This window comes from Mirounga leonina, unplaced genomic scaffold (assembly GCF_011800145.1).
Source record: "Mirounga leonina isolate KUSES-001 unplaced genomic scaffold, KU_Mleo_1.0 Mir_168, whole genome shotgun sequence".
Taxonomy (NCBI): domain Eukaryota; kingdom Metazoa; phylum Chordata; class Mammalia; order Carnivora; family Phocidae; genus Mirounga; species Mirounga leonina.
The window spans coordinates 52,732,757-52,750,631 of NW_023270426.1; the positions used below are offsets into that span (position 1 = coordinate 52,732,757).

At 40.7% G+C, this 17,875-nt stretch overlaps 1 protein-coding gene across 3 annotated transcripts in view; it reads left to right on the top strand.

The window, feature by feature from the left end:
• ATP6AP1L (ATPase H+ transporting accessory protein 1 like) overlaps positions 1-17,875 on the top strand; it is a 58,487-nt gene that overhangs the window by 24,204 nt on the left and 16,408 nt on the right. For 2 of the 3 annotated variants that reach the window (XM_035014779.1, XM_035014781.1), the window contains 2 exons: positions 801-1,041; positions 4,623-9,633. In XM_035014779.1, coding sequence (XP_034870670.1) covers positions 801-1,041; positions 4,623-4,925 — 544 coding nt within the window. In that variant the 3' untranslated portion in view covers positions 4,926-9,633. Of the gene's footprint in view, positions 1-800; positions 1,042-4,622; positions 9,634-12,163; positions 12,254-17,875 lie in introns of those variants that run through there. The other variant, XM_035014780.1, reaches the window with a different exon arrangement.

Consider the following 17,875-nt stretch of genomic DNA (forward strand, 5'->3'; position numbering starts at 1 on the left):
TCAAAGATTTTATTTATTTATTTGACAGAGAGAGACACAGTGAGAGAGGGAACACAAGCAGGGGGAGTAGGAGAGGGAGAAGCAGGCTTCCCGCTGAGCGGGGAGCCCGATGCGGGGCTCGATCCCAGGCCCCTAGGATCATGACCTGAGCCGAAGGCAGACGCTTAACGACTGAGCCACCCAGGCGCCCCTATTATAACTTTTTTATTGCTGGAGAATGTTCCATTCTAAAATGGCTGAGAGTAAAGGCTGTAGTCTCAAATTGGATTTGGAGCCCAGCTTCAATACTTAATCTCTGACTAAACTTGCACAAGCCATTTATTTAACCTCTCTGTGTCTTGATTCCTCGCCTGTGAAATGAGGATAGTAGTATCTTTCTCATGTTAAATAAAATACACATAAAGAACATAGAAGGGTGCTTGACACAGTAAAAGCTCTCTTTGGGTTACTTTTGACCATTATTTATTTAGCTAATTCTGTATTAGCTTAGCATTTAGTTTTTTTCAAAAACTTTTTTGCAATAATAAAATCAAGTTTTGATTTAAAAAATGAAATTAAAACAAGCTTTTTGTGTTTTTCTTTTTGAAGGAATTTGTACTGTCCACTTTTGGGGTCTGCCCTGTCCTTTGCTTTCATTCGAACCTCTCAGGAGACTCTGGTTCAGCACTAGAAGGAAACTCTCTCAGAGCCGGTTCTGCTACCTGACAAGAGAGGGCGCAGTTGCACTGCTTGTACATGACTTCCTGTGTCAGCAAATATCCAAGTGCTTTAGGAGTAATACTGTTTGTAATCATTTTCAGATTCACCCTTACCAATTACAACAAGCTGTACCTCCAGAGCTGGTTTAGTCTGCAGCGAGTCGAGATTATTTTCAATAATTCAATCCAAGCAACTTTTAATGCAACTGGCATCTATGCTCCGTCAAGTTATTCCTACCACTGCCAGCGTGTCAGCAGCCTGCAGCGGTATGATGCCCTCTTGTTGCCCAGCTACACGGATGACATGTCAAGCCTGTGGGAGGTCACTTTTGTTGATTTCCAGGTAATGAACTAAAACATATGCTCAGTGCACCTGTGTATTTGGTGCCAAAGAAACTCAGTGTTTGGAAACACCGGAAATACAGATGTTTCGGGAAAAGAGAGGAATGGTTACCTTTAAAATAATATTGGTATTTTTTTTCTTTATCTTCTAAGTCATGAAATGGAATAGGATAGAATATTTCCTCTCCCTGTGCACTACCCACACCCTACGCACCGCCCCCCGCCCCCCGACTTGCTTTTACAGTCACATTTCTGCAGTCACTAATAATTATCAATGAGGAATGCCAGCAATCTAAGCTTGAGTGAAGCTGTGGCATGAAGCCCAGTGACTGACAGTTCCTGGAATGAGAGGCCCTTCTGGGGAGAGGAACTGTTGGGAAATGATTTTATTTCCTTCAGGGAGTGGAGCAGTGATTCTATCAGGACAGATAAGAAGTACATCTGTAGCATGAGTGACAGCTTTGGCAGTTAGCACAGGAATGGAACTGTCAGCTATGGAGTCAAAAATACCCCAGAGATCCTCTTGAAAGTATTTGGGGAAAGGCATGGGGCATTAGATGTTTCTTTTCACCACCAGAATCTCAGGCAGAAAGACATCTGTCAACTTCCTCTCTCCTGTTTACCTGTAAAGAAAGCTTCACTCGTTCTTCCAACTCATTGAAATAGACACGGTTTTGCATGTCCCTCTTATGGGCACTTTCCAATCTTTTCCAAATGTAAATGGATTTACTTCTTCTTCCCCCCAGCTTGGAGAGGTGTGCAGTTTGGGGTAGGGAAGGAGCTTGCACTTTGGAGTTTGAAAGAAAGACTTGGTTTCAAATTGCTTGTCAGCTACCTGGGCAAACTACTTCACCCTCTTGATTTCTGGCCTTTCTTCTATGAATGTAAAGAAGTCATGGCCTTATTATGTGGCAACAGCGAGGACTGTGTCAGGCGTGGATTAACAGTAACTACTACTTATGAGTCCCCCGCCCAGTGTGTCAGCACTGTTGTGGTTATTTTACATACTTTGTCTTCAAAACTTATAATGTTGCAAGATTGCTGTTGTTATCCCCGTTTTAAAAATGCAATGACTGAAGTTCTGATGATTACATAATTTTTCAAAGTGATATAACTCGTAAATGGTAGAAGCAGAATTTGAATTCTGCACTGACTTCAGAGGCACTTTATAATATATATATAATGTATATGTATTTATCAATATTTAAAAAGTACATATTATATATATTTCTCTCACTTGCACTTTAAAAAGAGAAGCAGGCACAAAGTAATAACAAAAACAAGGAATAATTCACACGTAATCTTGCCTAATGAGAACAGAGGAATTGACCGATTTATACCTCTTCCTTGTTTCAGAAATGATTTAGGGTGACTTAGAGAAACACTGTAAGAAAATTGACTTTGAAAAATGCACAAACCACACCCATTAGGATGGTTATTATAAGAAAACAAGCAAACCCAAAACAGAAAATAACAGATGTTGGCAAGGATGTGGAGAAATTAGAACCCTTGTACACTGGTTGTGGGAATTTAAAATGGTGTAGCCTCTGTGGAAAATGGTATGGTGGTAGGTCCTCAAAAAATTAAACATAGAATTACCATGTGATTCTGGGAATTGGAATTGGAAGCAGGGACTTGAACAGATACCTGTATACCCAGGTTCATAGCAGCATTATTGACAATAACCAAAAGATGAAAACAACCCAAATGTTCATCAATGGATGAATGAAAAAGGCTGGTGTATACATGCGATGGAATATTACTCAGCCTTGAAAAGGGAGGAAATTCAGATACAGGCAATGGCGTGAATGAACTTTGATACTATGCTAAGTGAAATGAACAAAAGGACAAATATTTGTATGAATTCACTCATATGAAGTATCTACAGTAGTCCGATTTGGAGAAGAGGGGGGACAGGAGGAATTAGTGTTTAATGGAGTTACAGTTTGCAAGATGAAAAGTTCTGGAGATGGATGATGGTGATGGTTGCACGATAATGTGAATGTACTTAATGCCACTGAACTGTACACCTAAAAATGGTTAAGATTGTAAATTTCATGTTATATATATTTTATGATAAAAAGTATAAAACAAAAAAATGGGCAAAGACATGTGGCTTAAGAAAAACAAAGGAAGAACAGATCAGTTAGAGCCACTAGCGAGGCTGGTACACAAAACCATAAGACCGTCTGTCTGGTCTGGCTGGAAGTGGCACAGTGATTTCGCCCTGAAGCTTGGGAGCGTCCAGGATAAGAAAGAATCGCTCAGTTACATGTTCTTGGGGTTCAGAAGACTATTGGAAGTGTGCTTGTGGGGAGCACATCCATCGCTGGTCTGGTGCAGCATGTGCTAACATCTGTGACAACAGCCTCACGGTGAACACGGCAGTGGATGTCATGGTGCGCCTCGTTAAAACACCGTTGAGGTAAGCACGTGGTGGAATGCAAGCTCAGTCCACGCAAGAGGTGGTGGTGATAGTGATTCAGGTGTGTATACAGAAGGCTGCATTCCACATAGGTGGCTTTGCCCATCTGATTTATTTTAAGAATAAAGTGTAGCGTGATGCCCCAAGCGTGGCAAAGTGAGACGCCCTTGGTTTGCCATCTGGATACCGGTAAAGTGTAGCAGCATCACAAAGAGTATGTTTATTCAGCTCCAGTTAATTTAATTTTTGCTTCTTAGGAAGCAAAAAGCATTCTTAGGATGCAGGCTCAGTGTTGCTGGCTCTTCAGTTTTTCAATGGAAGCTAGAAGTCTGGATTTTAATAGGAAATTCTCAGGATGTTCAGAACTCTGGGCCTAACAAAACTCACCTGTGGGCTAGATACAGTGTGTTTATAACCAGTAGTCCCGAAAATGGATGGACAAGATGTCCTTCAGGTATTCTCCACAGATACTGTTCTCAAGCAAGTCTTAAGAATTAAGTAACAGTCAATGTGAGGACATTGTCTTTGGCTGGAGTTGTGGCATCAAATGAGGCCATCTTTTGTCATTTTATCAAGAGCTTGACTCTTCAGGCCCTAGTTTGAAGAGAAGACCACTTTGCCTCTTCATGGAGGAGTGGGCCAAGGATCCAAGAAGCCAGGCCAAGAATCTCCTTTCGGAGCTGTTTTGGATCAGTCTAGTGCACAGACAACTGGGTGGGCAAGGCATCTAAAGTCTATGGCTACAGGCATTTTAGCGTTAAAAAATGGCAAAGCACCCACTTAAGTCATAAAAATGAGTTCTCACTTAAAGCACTCATGGATAATTCAGTTTTCTGATGTACCCCTTTGAAACTAACTAGGTGACTGAGGTGATATTGTTTAGGATTCTGTTCTAAAAGCCAACTAAGTGTGGGAGCCGCCTTCTACAAATGATTGCTCTTATTTAGAGTAGTTACTCTGGGTCAGTCTTGATTTAAAATTGTTTCATTGTCCCCATAAGCACATTCACATTTGTTAGATCATGTGTTCAAATTAATCAGTAAGTACGGGCCCCAGTGTCTTAAATTTGGTTAACCAGGAGTCCAGAACCCTCCGCCCAACTAGAGGTAGACCTTAGGAGAGAAAGAGTATGTCACTTCAGCTCTTTGTCCTGACAGATCCAAGGCTTCACCATCAAGGCAAGGCAGTTTGCCAAGCCCCGAGACTGTGCCTCCTCCTTCTCACCAGCCATTCTGATTGGCCTGGCCATGTCCCTGATCCTGCTGCTGGTGTTGGCCTACGCTCTGCACGTGCTCATCTACCTGCGGTATCTGGAGCGGCACTATGATTTCATCACCTCTCCGGCCCACTTCCCCCAGTTGAAAGCTCGAGATGCAGCAGAAGAGAAGGAGCTGCTGAGGAGCCAGGGAGTCGAGTGCTATGAACTGAGAAGCCAACAGATCTGCAAAATTTATGTGTAATAGCGCAGGCCCCTCTTCCTCACAAAGTCCACAGTGGGCTCTGAAAGGAGTTATTTCTGTCTGTCCTCTTTGACTTGTGATATAAAATGTTCACCTCATGGCTTGATTAAAAAAAATACATGCAAAAAATACATTTTGGAGCATCCGCTGGCCTACGTAGAGAGATTTGAGGCAATGAAAAAGTCCCAGGAACCCCACAGAGATAAATACGATTGTTGCCCTAAAACTACTTGGAAGTTAGGAAGACAGAAAAAAACATTGATGCCATTAAGAGAGGGGAAAACATACTTGGTCCTCGTTGCTTGTGCCAGTTCAGATGTGATAATATAGAAATAGTAATTCCAAGGTTATCTGGAAGTTCAGAATTTAAAGTATTTTGTAAGTTTGCATTTTTAGAAATTATATCCCGGTTTTGTTTTAAAAAAAGTAGTCTTCTCTTTCCCGGAGCTGTTTAGGGAAGACTCTTGTCAGTATGGTAGAACACTTTATTCAAGGGCTTTCTTGTCATTTACTTTGCTGTTCAGAGGCCCCCAGTTCAGTTTGTGAAAGAGGGTAACAGTCTTGTAGTTTCTTACCTTTTCCATCTGGTTGTGGTGCCAAGGCTTGTTTCATTGGTCTGATTAGACATCCATTAACTCTCCTACGTGCTACTTGAAATAAGCAACTGAGCTAAGAACAGTGTGCTTGCTATGCAAACACAGCTTCACGGCAAATCTCCTAAACCCCCTTCCAGTGAGATTGTGTCCCTTAAACTCTTCTTTAATAGAAATTCTGCAGCCACCACTGCTCTTCTTACATATGGATTTCTGCATAGTCTTTCCCAGTTCTTGACAGATACTGAAGATTGGCTTCCCCTGAATTTTCACCAGAGCTTCTCTAATATGCCTTGTGTGTTAAAGAGAGCTTATGTGTAAAAAGTACATTGTATTTCCCTAAGTAGGTTTCCACACATGAACTAGGGTTCCGTACATGACCTGCACAAAACTTAGAAAGCAGATGGGAACAATGTGGGGTAGAGGATCATGCATAGAGAAATTGAATCTCTTGGACAGCTGTGGTAATAAGTTTATAGTCTAGTACCATCTTTGATGCCAAGTGTGAATGACAATGATTTGGGTTTCTGATAAAATAGTCTTACGTTGGACATTTCTTTTGGCTGCATTACTCTTGGCTGTGAATATAGGTTTGGCTCCAGCCCTCTCAGAATTCTGTAACCTCTTAATACTCTATAGTGAATTTTTTGTTGTTTTTTTTAATACCTGGAGTGGATTCTGTATTCTGTAACTAAGAATCTTGATTCATGTACCTATTTGTACCAAAGATGGTTATAGGGAACACACCCTGAAGAATATGGGAATCTAGTATTGATTTTTTGGCCCTGTTTAGCCTAAAACCAAGGAGGACTCTTAGCATTAGAGAATGGGAAACAGATAGTTCACATCATTCCATAATGAAATTTTCATTGTGGTTGTTTTGAGTATCCATTGGTGGTATCAATGGTAGTTGTGGTAGGCTATAGGTACTTGAAGGATAAACATAACTTACGGTCCAACTGGGACACTTTTGAAAGTGAAAACGTCATTAACAATTCCAAGATAACAGACATAAGCAGAATGGTGCCGAACTGGGATATGTAGTCACCCTAGATATGGTAAGACCATACAGGTATGGTGATTGCCCTACAGGGTGAGACCCTGTAAGGTGAGGTAAACTGGCTCTTTCTAACTGTGCTGGAGGGCTTACAGAAAGAAAATAATAGCTTAAGATTTAAAATTCACAGTTCAAGTCATGGTAAAAAACAAAACAAAACCAAAACAAAAACCCAGGGAGTTTCTATGACTGATCTACAGCTCTTATCAAGGGGCTGACATAGTTGCAAATCAGACACACAGGTCTGATCCTGTAAATTGGTAAAATGTGTTGTAGGTGGAATTCACAGCCTTGCCAGATCTCTTAATGAATATGAGGGCACTGATTTTTACAAAAGAGAAGAAACTTGAAATAAGAATGGTAACTTGGGGATAATTAGACAACTTTAAGGATATTGAACCCATAAACTCCACTAAGTTTTTCTTGCTAGCAGAAGCAACCCTGTCAGGTGAAGCTATTCTGACTTCACCAAAGATAGTTACCTTGCCAGGGGGTGCCGATTTTCCTCAATGTCTCTAGACAATTGGAATCACACTCTAGCATATCCCAGGGAACCAATTGCAAAGTCAAATATGGGAGAATAAAAATTGGAAGGTTTTGCTAATTTATGCAACAAAAGATGGAGGAATATGTGGGAGAATGGATTCTGGAGGTGCTAGCTCAGAGAGGGAAGTGTATAATTTTAGATTGGGCTGAATTTTTTGAATAGGTTCTCTTACCAGATTTTGGGTTAAATATTCTGGTTTGAGCAGCTGGCAGTATTTCTAACCATTTACTCAGTTGATTAAGTTGTGGCCTCAAGAGTGACATGCCCTAAATGAAATAGACCAGAAATTCATTGGTATAATATAGAGGAAGAAAATAAATTTAACAACTTAGAGAATTGAGATATAGGAATGGATTTATTATGCATGTCCTGCTCTCCATCCCCAAAACTATTTTCCTCTGTGAAGGCCCCAGAGGACACTTATTGTCATAGCACTGAGCTGAAAAATACATTGGGAACATAGCATCAGCATTTTTGAAAAGTGCTCTAGTTGCTGTCCTCTGTAGGCTATGGATGAAGGCAGGAGATGCTATCCTTGATTCCTTAATCTCAGTGGGAATGCCGGGATCCTGGAGATAGCATCACAGTGTTAAGGGGCTGTAGGGCAGGAATGTTAATCAGATTAGATCATGTTTGTTAATGGTAAAGTAATCTATGACAGATGTATCAGGGCAGTCCACTAAAGAACTCGCATTCATCTGAATAATCGTAATCTTAATAAAATCTAGTCCTTGTATAAAAAGACCTTGTTTGAACCATCATGGTGGATTCCCAGAGCTGAGTCTGTTGATAACTCAATAAGAGAGCTCTCGACTGAAGAGGAGACCTCCTAAAAAAGGGTCTTTGGTCTTCATATTTAATGTTGAGCATTATCATGAATGATTTTATGCTTATCCATTAGGTATCTTTCTTTTTTGTATCACTTCTGGTATGTTCTGATCTTCAGGTAAAGAACTTAATCCTAGTCCCATGGATACCTTTATTATTAACCCAACAGGTATGTGATTATAGCCCTATAATTGTTAGTGCTTCAGGAGCATAGCCTAAGAGATGTCTGTCTTCCTGGGAGGTCTGGAACAATATGGCAATGAAAGTGATATTTGATATGAATAGAAGTTGACTGGGCAGGTAATATGGAGAAGGACAGATATGGCAGAAGGAAACACATATGGAAAGACTGGACTTTACCATGTGAGGAGAACTATGAATACATGTCTATGGGCAGTCACATATAATGTATTTAAAGGAGTAAAAGATTAACCTGGAAATAATTGAGGGAACAGGTCATTGTACTCAACTAAAGACTTAGAATCTTGACTTGAGGTAATGGAGACATTCCTGAGGAGATTTTGGAGGATTTTAAGAAAGGGGATTGCATAGCAGATAAGTGTGAGTAGAATAGGGACAGATACTCCATTTAGGAGATTATTGGAATAGTTCAGATGAAAAATAATAGGACGTAAACTTAGAGAGTGGGGTGAGAGGAAAGAGCAAGAAGAGGTATTGAGGAGGTTGGTTCAATAAATTTTGGGAACCAACTGGCAAGTCACAAATGTCTGTTAGGTATCTTATTTGGGGTGCTGGGTGGATGGTGATACCAATTTCTGCAATCAGGAATAGGAGAGGGTAGGAGTTTGAGATGGGAGATGCCTATAGGCAGATCCTATAATGGAGATCCAAGTAGACAGTTTGGTTTATGGATCTGGGGCAGAATAAAGAGATCTGGACTAGAAATTTGGAAATGTTACAGATGCTGTCAGTGTCCTACCCATATTTCTTTGCCCTTACTGCATCCTGACCCATCTCTCCGTTGCCAGTTACTGCCCTCTAAGGCTGCTCTCCTTGTGTTCATGGCAAGCTGAAGATTTAATGCCTCCCAGGAGTAGCCTTCATGCAGCAACTCTCAGGAGTTGTGAATAAATACCCCAACTCATTTGTCCCTTGACTAGAATATTTCTAGAGTGTGTTGTACATCATTTCCTGGAGCTCCCCAGCAGGACTTAGCTCTTTTGCCCATTGTGGTATCTTGCTTGATAAAGTTCACTTTATTAACTCCCTTCTCTTTCTTGTCTTCCTTGCTCCCCTAATGATGTTTCCTAATGATGTTGGCATTACCTCCAAAATAAACTACTTGTGTTTAAATCCTAGTCTCAGGATCTGCTTCTCAGGAAATGAAAACTAAGACAAGCAGTGATGGGCATGGAGGCAAAGTTGACTAATTGACTGCATTTGAAAAATAGCTAAAATAAGCTTTTACAAAAACACAGAATTATTAGAATATAATGCCCAGGAACCCTTCCAGGGCCCTGGAAGAGAGCTACATAAGTGAATGTGTGTGTGTGTGTGTGTGTGTGTGTTTACAGAGCTTTGATCTTACACACAATGGTGGACACAGGTTAAATAGTTTCTGTGAGCTTGTTATCTTCATCTTTGATGCTAAAACTTGAAGTTTAGCATAGCAGGCAATTGGGAAGGGAAAATGGATGTAAGGTATTGGAGAGCAAGGACAAGCTAGAATCCAAAAAGAGCTGGGACTGTAAGAATGAACTGGGGCCTGTGTCAGTGTTCACTGCCTCCACCTTTGTTACTGTAGTGCCCTTTGTTTAAAATGGCCCAGAGCTGAATGAATGGCTCAGGGATTGAAGATGTTGAAGAAAGATCCAGGAGAAGGTGGAGCATCTGCCAGCCTGGGTGCTGCCCTCTGCCAACAAGGTGAGCCAGCAGATAAATGATAATTTGCTTGAGCTACAAATGTACCTTGACTCCACCATGTGAAGGTTAAAAAAACGATACAGCTCCTTCTTCACTTCCACCTTCTAAATCTCATGCAAATAGGTCTCTCTAATATGGCTTATCTTAACCAGAAACATACAGGGAAATTAATTCTGGGAAACATAGTTCAACTTACCTGTATTTTCCTTCCAGGCAAAATGAACAGCCAGCTACATTGCTCAAAGTCCTGTCCATGGGGAGGATTGCCCTTTACCACTGTCCATCAAGGCCAACCCGGCATGGGGCTGTAGTGTGATAGCTGCCCAATTTCAGGTTGTGCCTTGTATATATTAAGTAGAACCATCTGTAAACCAAGCCCAAGTTTTTTCTTCCTTAGGAACTGCTCACAAAGGACTGCCCATTAGGCCATAGGTATAGATTGAAGGAGAGAAGGCAGTTAGTTAGGAGTGGAAGGCATGGACATCTAGGCTACTTCCTCATGCAATTGACTTGTGCCTCCAAGACTTGCTTGAGCCTGCTTTCTATATAGAACTTTTATTTGAGCCTGGAGTGCTGCTACTGTGCATGCCTAACTTTGTGGGCTTGGTGAGTCAGACAGTACTTCATGATGGGCACCTCAGGTCACATGGTAACTTGGTAGCCCATGATCAGATGTTCTATCTCTACTAAGGTCAAGTAGAAAGTCAAAAAACCAAAAGCTGTTTCTGAAAAGGAGAGTAGTTACCTTCATAGGATGGCATGGCTCTGTTGCAAAATTCTAAGGGTCCTTATTGTGACTCACTAATAGGGCCCGGCTGCAGGCTCCATACAACATCCGTCTCCACCACTGACACTTTAAGTTGACTCTTTATGCACAACCTCACAACATTGCAGCTTTTGCAATATCCTTCCCCTAGAACTAAATATAATCCCTAAACTCTTGATGTGTGAATGTTTGATATGGACCCTGTGGTAAGAAGAATAATGCTTCTCACCCAGGGTTGTCCAAATCCTAACTCCTACACCCGTGGATATGTTAGCTTTCATAGCAAGAGGCTTTGCAGATGTGATTAAGTTAAGGGTTTTGGGATGGGGAGATTATCCTGTTTTACCCAGGTGGACTCAATGTAAACATAAAAGTTTTATTTTTTTTTTAAAGATTATTTATTAGAGAGAGAGTGCAAGTGAGGGGAGGGCCAGAAGGAGAGGGAGAAGGAGAGGACTCACTGCTGAGTGCAGAGCCCTACGTGGAGCTCAATCCCATGATCCTGAGATCACGACCTGAGCTAAAATCAAGAGTCAGATGTTAACTGGCTGAGCCACCCAGGTGCCCCCATAAAAATTCTTTTAAGAGAAAAAGGGAGAGAGGAGAGAGAGAGGAGAAGGAGATGGATGTGACAACAGAAGTAGAGGTTGGAGTAATACAAGGAAGGAGCCATGAACCAAGAATGTAGGTGGCCTCTAGTAGTTGGAAAATGCAAGGAAACAAATTCTCCCCTAGAGCCTCCAGAAGAAATGCAACTCTGCTGAAACCTTGATTTTAGGACTGTTGACCTCCAGAACTATAAGATAACAAATTTGGATTGTTCAAAGCCACTGAGTTGGTGGCAGTATGTCACAATGGCAATAGGAAACTCTGATGTGAAACTGGACCCAAGAGGACATGAAGTGTCTGGGCAGAGTCCTCTCCCTCCCCGTGCATTCCTCCTCCCCTCCCCAGTTTCCATCATTCGCCACAAGACTGGCTCCCAGCAAACTTACAAAGGATGCAAGTGGGTCCTCATTGCAAGACTTTCCTTCTACCCCTTCTTCTGTGCCCTGTGACCTTATGTAAACCCCTGGCTACTTGAGGGCCCTACTAAGTGGCCCCTCTGTCCCATCAATTTTTTTCAGCAAGCTTCCTTTTTTATTTTTTGCTTAGGATTTGAACTCTAGTGGAAAAATGATAAGCTGTTAATGAAGCAGTGACTTATATTTTCAGATATATTTGAAATACATTTATATTTTCATAGAGTTTTTTTGCAGACTGTCTTACCCACATAAAAAATTACTGGTAGAAATTTCAGTATTGTGGCAGCTAATCCTAGAAATTTTGGAGCCTCTCAAATTACATCGGGTAAATGCCAGTCTATGTGCAGGGCATTTTCTGACTCCTTATTGCTTATCCCTGATGTCCATCAATGCATGTTTCCTCTTGTTGGGTTTGGCAAATCATAAAATCTTCAAAGGTTTACGCCGTTCAAATACAAACTTGTATTAGGGATATGATTTTGAATCCAGCACCCGCTGAAATAACTAAGTTCTCTTGTCTAATTGTTTTACTCTGAAGGTCTGTAGATGTGACAGTGACACATTTTCTGCTGCTCCTTCCTCTGTATCAGAGCAGTGTTGCTGGTCTCCTCAGGACTGGAGAGCCGAGGTAAGTAGTTTGTGTTAGTGGCTCTAGTAGGACTGTGAGTCCGTGCAGGAATGGGAGAGGTACTTACGGAAGATGCACTTCCATCTTTCTAGCCAAGGGATTTTAGTTAAAATAGCACACAGAAGAGATACTTTTTTTGTACTTCGATTTATTTACTCCAGTTTTATTGAGATATAATTGACACATAACATTTCATGAGTTTATTTTTTTTTAAGATTTTATTTGTCAGAGAGAGAGAGAAAAAAAAACACAAGCAGGGAGAGCAGCAGGCAGAGGGAGAAGCAGATTCCCTGCTGAGCAGGGAGCCCAATGCGGGACTCGATCTCAGGACCCTGGGGTCATGATCTGAGCTGAAGGAAGATGCTTAACTGACTGAGCCACCCAGGCACCCCATCATTTCATGAGTTTAAAGTATACAATGTGTTGATTTGATACTCTTTCATACTACAAAATGATTACCACCATAGTATTAGCTGACACCTCCATCATGTCACATAATTACCATTTTTTGTGTGGTGAGAACAAATAAAATGCAATCACTTAGGAACTTTCAAGTATATAACACAGTATTATTAGCTGTGTTAATAATTAATAATTATAATTATTAATAAATATGTACATTAGATCCCCAGATCTTATGCATCTTATAACTAGAAGTTCATAGTTAAAAGATACTTTTAAATTGCCAGGGTCAAAATGCACCATCTCATACCTTGACAGTATTTGCAATGCTATTCTTTGGATGAAGTCTTCTCTTAGACTATTAAAACCAGCTATGTCTGTTTTCCCAGCTTCTGGCCTCCAGTCTTGCAGCCTTCACAGTCCACAGGTCTGCTTTGTGAATCTATGCTCTGGATTTGGTCCTCTGTGTCCTATGCCTCTGTATATGACAGAAGGAAGCTGGTAGGGAAATGGAAAATAGCTCTTCTCCTCTGGTCTTAGAGCAGAGATGGACTAAGCTGCTGCTCCACATCTCTTTTGTTAATAGACCCCACCCTGGGGCTGGGGAGGCTACCTGTGGTAAGATTGTTTGCGGAGTGGCCACTAGTATTCCCCTCTCTCTATCTCTATCCCTTGTGATTATCACTTCCCTTAAAGAGTGAAGTGTATTTCCCCAGCATTTGAATCTGGCCTGGCCTGATGATTTGCCTTACCAAAAGAATGCAGCAGAAGTGATGCGGGGCCGATTCTGAGCTTAAGCATCCACTTGTTCTTCTGGAATCCTCTTCAGCTGCCAAGTAAACAATTACGGGGCAGAGCCTGCTAGAGGATGAGAGACCACCTAGAAGAGAGATGAGCCATCTGAGCTGAGGCCATGCTAGACTAACAAGCCCCCAGCTGACCCAGCAGCTGACCATGGATGTCTAAGTGAGCCCAGCTGAGACCTGAAGAACTGCCAAGCTGAAGTCAGCCTAATTGCCCACCTGCAGAATTTTGAGCTAAAAATGGTTGCTTCAGTCACTGGGTCTTGGAGTGGTTTGTTATGCAGCCAAAGCTTACTTAGTTGTCATCAAGGTTAGAAGCATTTTCAAGTTAGGAGTTATATCCACATCTGAATTATCATACTTGCTACATAAAAGGAGAGAAAGCAGAGGATGAAGCATATATGGAAGAGAAGAGATATAAAAGAAGGAATATATAGTTAGGCTGCTATTACTCTCAGCCCATTTTGGTTATAATCCAATTTCTTCTCCCACTAAATAGATCACTTACAATTCAGCAGGAATCTTCTGTTTTCAAGACTCAGAAACTCCCCCCACTGCCTTAAGTAAAAGAAAATTAGTCTCAAGGGTATCTCATGGATTCCTAAGAGTCTGGATCCCAAGACCTAGCTAGATCTTCTAGAGTGACTAAACCTGGAACTGGCATATGATGTGAAATCAAGGGAACTTTCTCTGCTTGGTTGTCTTTGATCTCTTTCTCTTTGGTGTGGGATCTCGTATCACTTCTGCCTGTTTGCTTCACTTTTTCTCTTCTCAGTTCTCCACTTGCCCCTAGCTTTAGCATGCCTATTCCAAAATAGCAGCCTCGGCTTCAAGTCTTCATGACCTTCTAGCTCACTTTCCATAAATTCAAATTCCCAGTCAGAGAAAATCCAGTTGGTCTTCTGTGGTCCAGTTAGGTATGCTTGAATGGTAATTGGCAGGGCCAATAAAAATACCCTTTTGTTGACATTGGGCAGGCATCTTTTGTAAGAAACAGGATTTGATTGCTCTTCTTAACATCTACTGTTGGCAGGAGTCACCACTCTGAGTTTCTGGAATTCCTTTTCTACAAGTCACCAGTAGATTTTTATCTTTGCCTTCCAGTGGAGGATCCCATTCTGCATCCTTCCATTGAGGAATATGAATGAGAATGATCAGCAGTTTCCTTTCCTGATCAGGCTAGGGCAGGGACTAGAACACCTTTCTTAGCCCAGTGCCCTGCCTCATATGCATTCATGGTGCTCCTGGTGTCCCAAGATTTAGTAGTTTCAGCCTCTCCTTCATATAAAGCTAGCTTCCAATGCTATAATGTTCCATTCAGCATCTGGGTCTATCCTTTTTTTTTTTAAATTAAATTCTGTTTTTGTTTTGTTTTGTTTTATAACAGTCAAAATCTAAAAGGCTGCTGGTTGAGACACTCTCTAGTGGCAATTTATAGTTATATGGATTTTATGGACTCAATATTTTTTTGAAAACAAATCTGAGTATTGACATATGGTTACCAGGTCTATATTTTGCCACATAAGTTCATTACAAGCTCCCATATTCAATTCAATCATCATCATTTAATGTGGGATTGAAACCTAGGAAATTGCCATTTTTGCAGGTCAAAAACAGTTAAATGTTGGCAATTTCCTGTGGTTCAGTATAGTATATTAAAGCATATTTTAACTTGAGAACTATAGAAAGGATATAATCTTATAAAAAAAGATTAGTCTTTACAATGCATTTATTTAACTTTATGAAAAATGCACTATACTTTCCTTAATTTTCTTGTTTCATGATGGACCATGAAAACTTCATCATGGTATGGCACTAGTTTTTGATGTGTTTTTTATCTTAATTTTAATTTAATTTAATTTCAGTTTGTTGTTTTTGTTGTTGTTTTTAGTTTCCAGATTTTATTTAAATTCCAGTTAGTTAACATTGATGTGTGGGTTTTTTTTTTTTTTTTTTTAAACACAGGTCTAGTGAAACATGTCTGTGTGGTCCTCCTAGGATGACTTCCATCCCTGAGAATGCTTTTTTCCTAGCCTCTGAGGTAGGGTTCTGGCCCTCCCTTGGTCCAAAGTCATACTCAAAGAGCAGTCATGTTCTCTGAGGCCCTCTTACGCAGTTGTTGGGTGAATCCTTCACTTGCACCCACCTTGGGTGTTTGGGAGACATGTTTGCAGCACCCAGTTTATTGCCCCATTCCCCCTCATACAGTACATGGTCACATTTACAAAAAGAGCCTCAACAGCCTCCCATGGCTCCTCAGTGAAATATATAAACCAATTTTTCTATCAACCAGGAGTTAAAGATTCTTCCCTTGGATTGTGTTTTTTTACACAACTTTTCTATCATCTCAGACAACTCCCTCAACACCCTGTATTTCCTACCCAAGCGATCTTCGTCTCTCTTATAAGCAAGATCCAGACAGATTGTATAACAAACTGGCTTTAGCTATTAAAAACATCTTTTTAGCTCTTGGCGCAACAAGCAAAACCACTCCTGATGAAAAGAAAGTCTCTCTCTCCCATATGGTTCTTTAAAGAAGTACAATTTTCTGAATTTACTGTACATGTGAAAACAATAAACAATTTGCATTTCTTTCTTTTTCTAGTAATTCAAACTCTAACCTGAGGGTTTTTAAAGAATAGATTTAGTAATTTCTACATTGCACCATTTTCTGAAATATTATTGATTCTCAGTGAAGTAACTAAGCCTTAGCCAAATGTTTCAGTTTATCTTTCTTTTTTTGTGAATCTGCAAATGCGTCAGAAAAACGTTTACTGTAATGTTAGAATGTGCATGTGTTGGCATTAAGAGTGTGGTTTTGTCCCTACGGGGAATCAAATAGAAGCAAAATTACAGTTAATTCCTGGTATCTGTGGTAATGGAGAACAGACTGAGTTTGTACCAAATAATATTTAAAATTTTTATTTTAGAAATTAAGCTGAACCTTGTTCTTCACCAAACCTGCCAGAGATCCACAAGTAGTCAAATTGTTCTTCTCTCTCCTGCTGGCTCAGCCAGAGTCTGGGGTAGAAAAATGGCCAGTAGGAAAGAAAGGTAGAATCAAAAGACTTATGGTCATTAGATTTTCTCTACATGTTGACTACAGCTCTTTTGTGGAAAAGGGAAACCACTCTGTAGTAAAAGAAGAGGACAGTCTTTCTACTCCTTTGGTAAGGCATCTTGTCTTTCCTTATGATTAAAGAGATGATCGTCAACCAAAGTTCATGTTACCTCCTTTCCAAATTCAGTTTTCAGTTAATAACTGGAAAAAGTAGACAGATTTCAGAGAATTCTGAAGCCTCTTTAAAGTTATTCTCTTCGGGGCACCTGGGTGGCTCAGTCAGTTAAGCGTCTGCCTTCGGCTCAGGTCATGATCTCAGGGTCCTGAGATAGAGCCTCACATCAGGCCCCCTGCTCAGCAGAGAGCCTGCTGCTTCTCCCTCTCCCTCTGCCTGCTGCTCTGCCTACTGTGTTCTCTATCTCTCTGTCAAATAAATAAATAAAATCTTTAAAGAAATAAAGTTATTCTCTCAAAAATGGAAGATTTGAAATGTAGCTTAATGGGAAGAACTCCCCCCCCACCCCCCCAGAACCATCTACTTCTAGCCAGTAGCCTGCAAGAGAAAGGATTTATTTCATCTGGTTCAGTCTCTGACCTTTGGGAGAGGAGATGATATACATGTTCTCTATGGCCTCTTGGCCCCCACAAGGGTTTTCAATAGACCAGAGAGGCAGGGCCTCACTTATTCTGGATCTGTAATATTTCCTGAATGCAAAGAACTCACATGCTTGCAGGGACAAGAGTGCATTGCACTCGTGGTGTCCAGATGTGATGCTCCAATGATGTCAGCCATTAATTTGTTCTGAAACTAGTATTGTTATCTGTTGAAGAAGATTTAGAAAATGACTTACAGTTTTAAGAAATCCTGGAGAATTTTGCAACTTTCTGCTGCTCATAGCAGTAATCTTGACACAACTCTGCAAATGCTTTGGAGATATATGATTATGAAATATATATATGATTATGTTAGGGATGCGAGAAACCTTAATTAACTACATTAGAGAAACTCAAAATACAAAATGAAATGATGGTTTTAAATAAGGCTGGATATCATAATTAGTTGCAGATGGTTCCTTTGTAGTCAGGACAGTTCTCCCAAACAGCCACATTTCTTTGTTTGAATGTCACAATTGAAACTGAATTAGTCTTCTGCACTGTGTTCTCATCCTCCCAGCTTCTTTGGGACCTTACAGTGTAGGCCTTGTGAGATGGCCATTGAGAGGAAAAGATTATGTCCTCCATAATGTGCTCTTTACAAGGCAGCTGATGGTCTTACAACCAACCTCTACAACCTCAGAACAAAGGGTTTCTCTTTCCTTCCAATTTGCTGTATTTGCTTTTGGTAATGGAAAACAG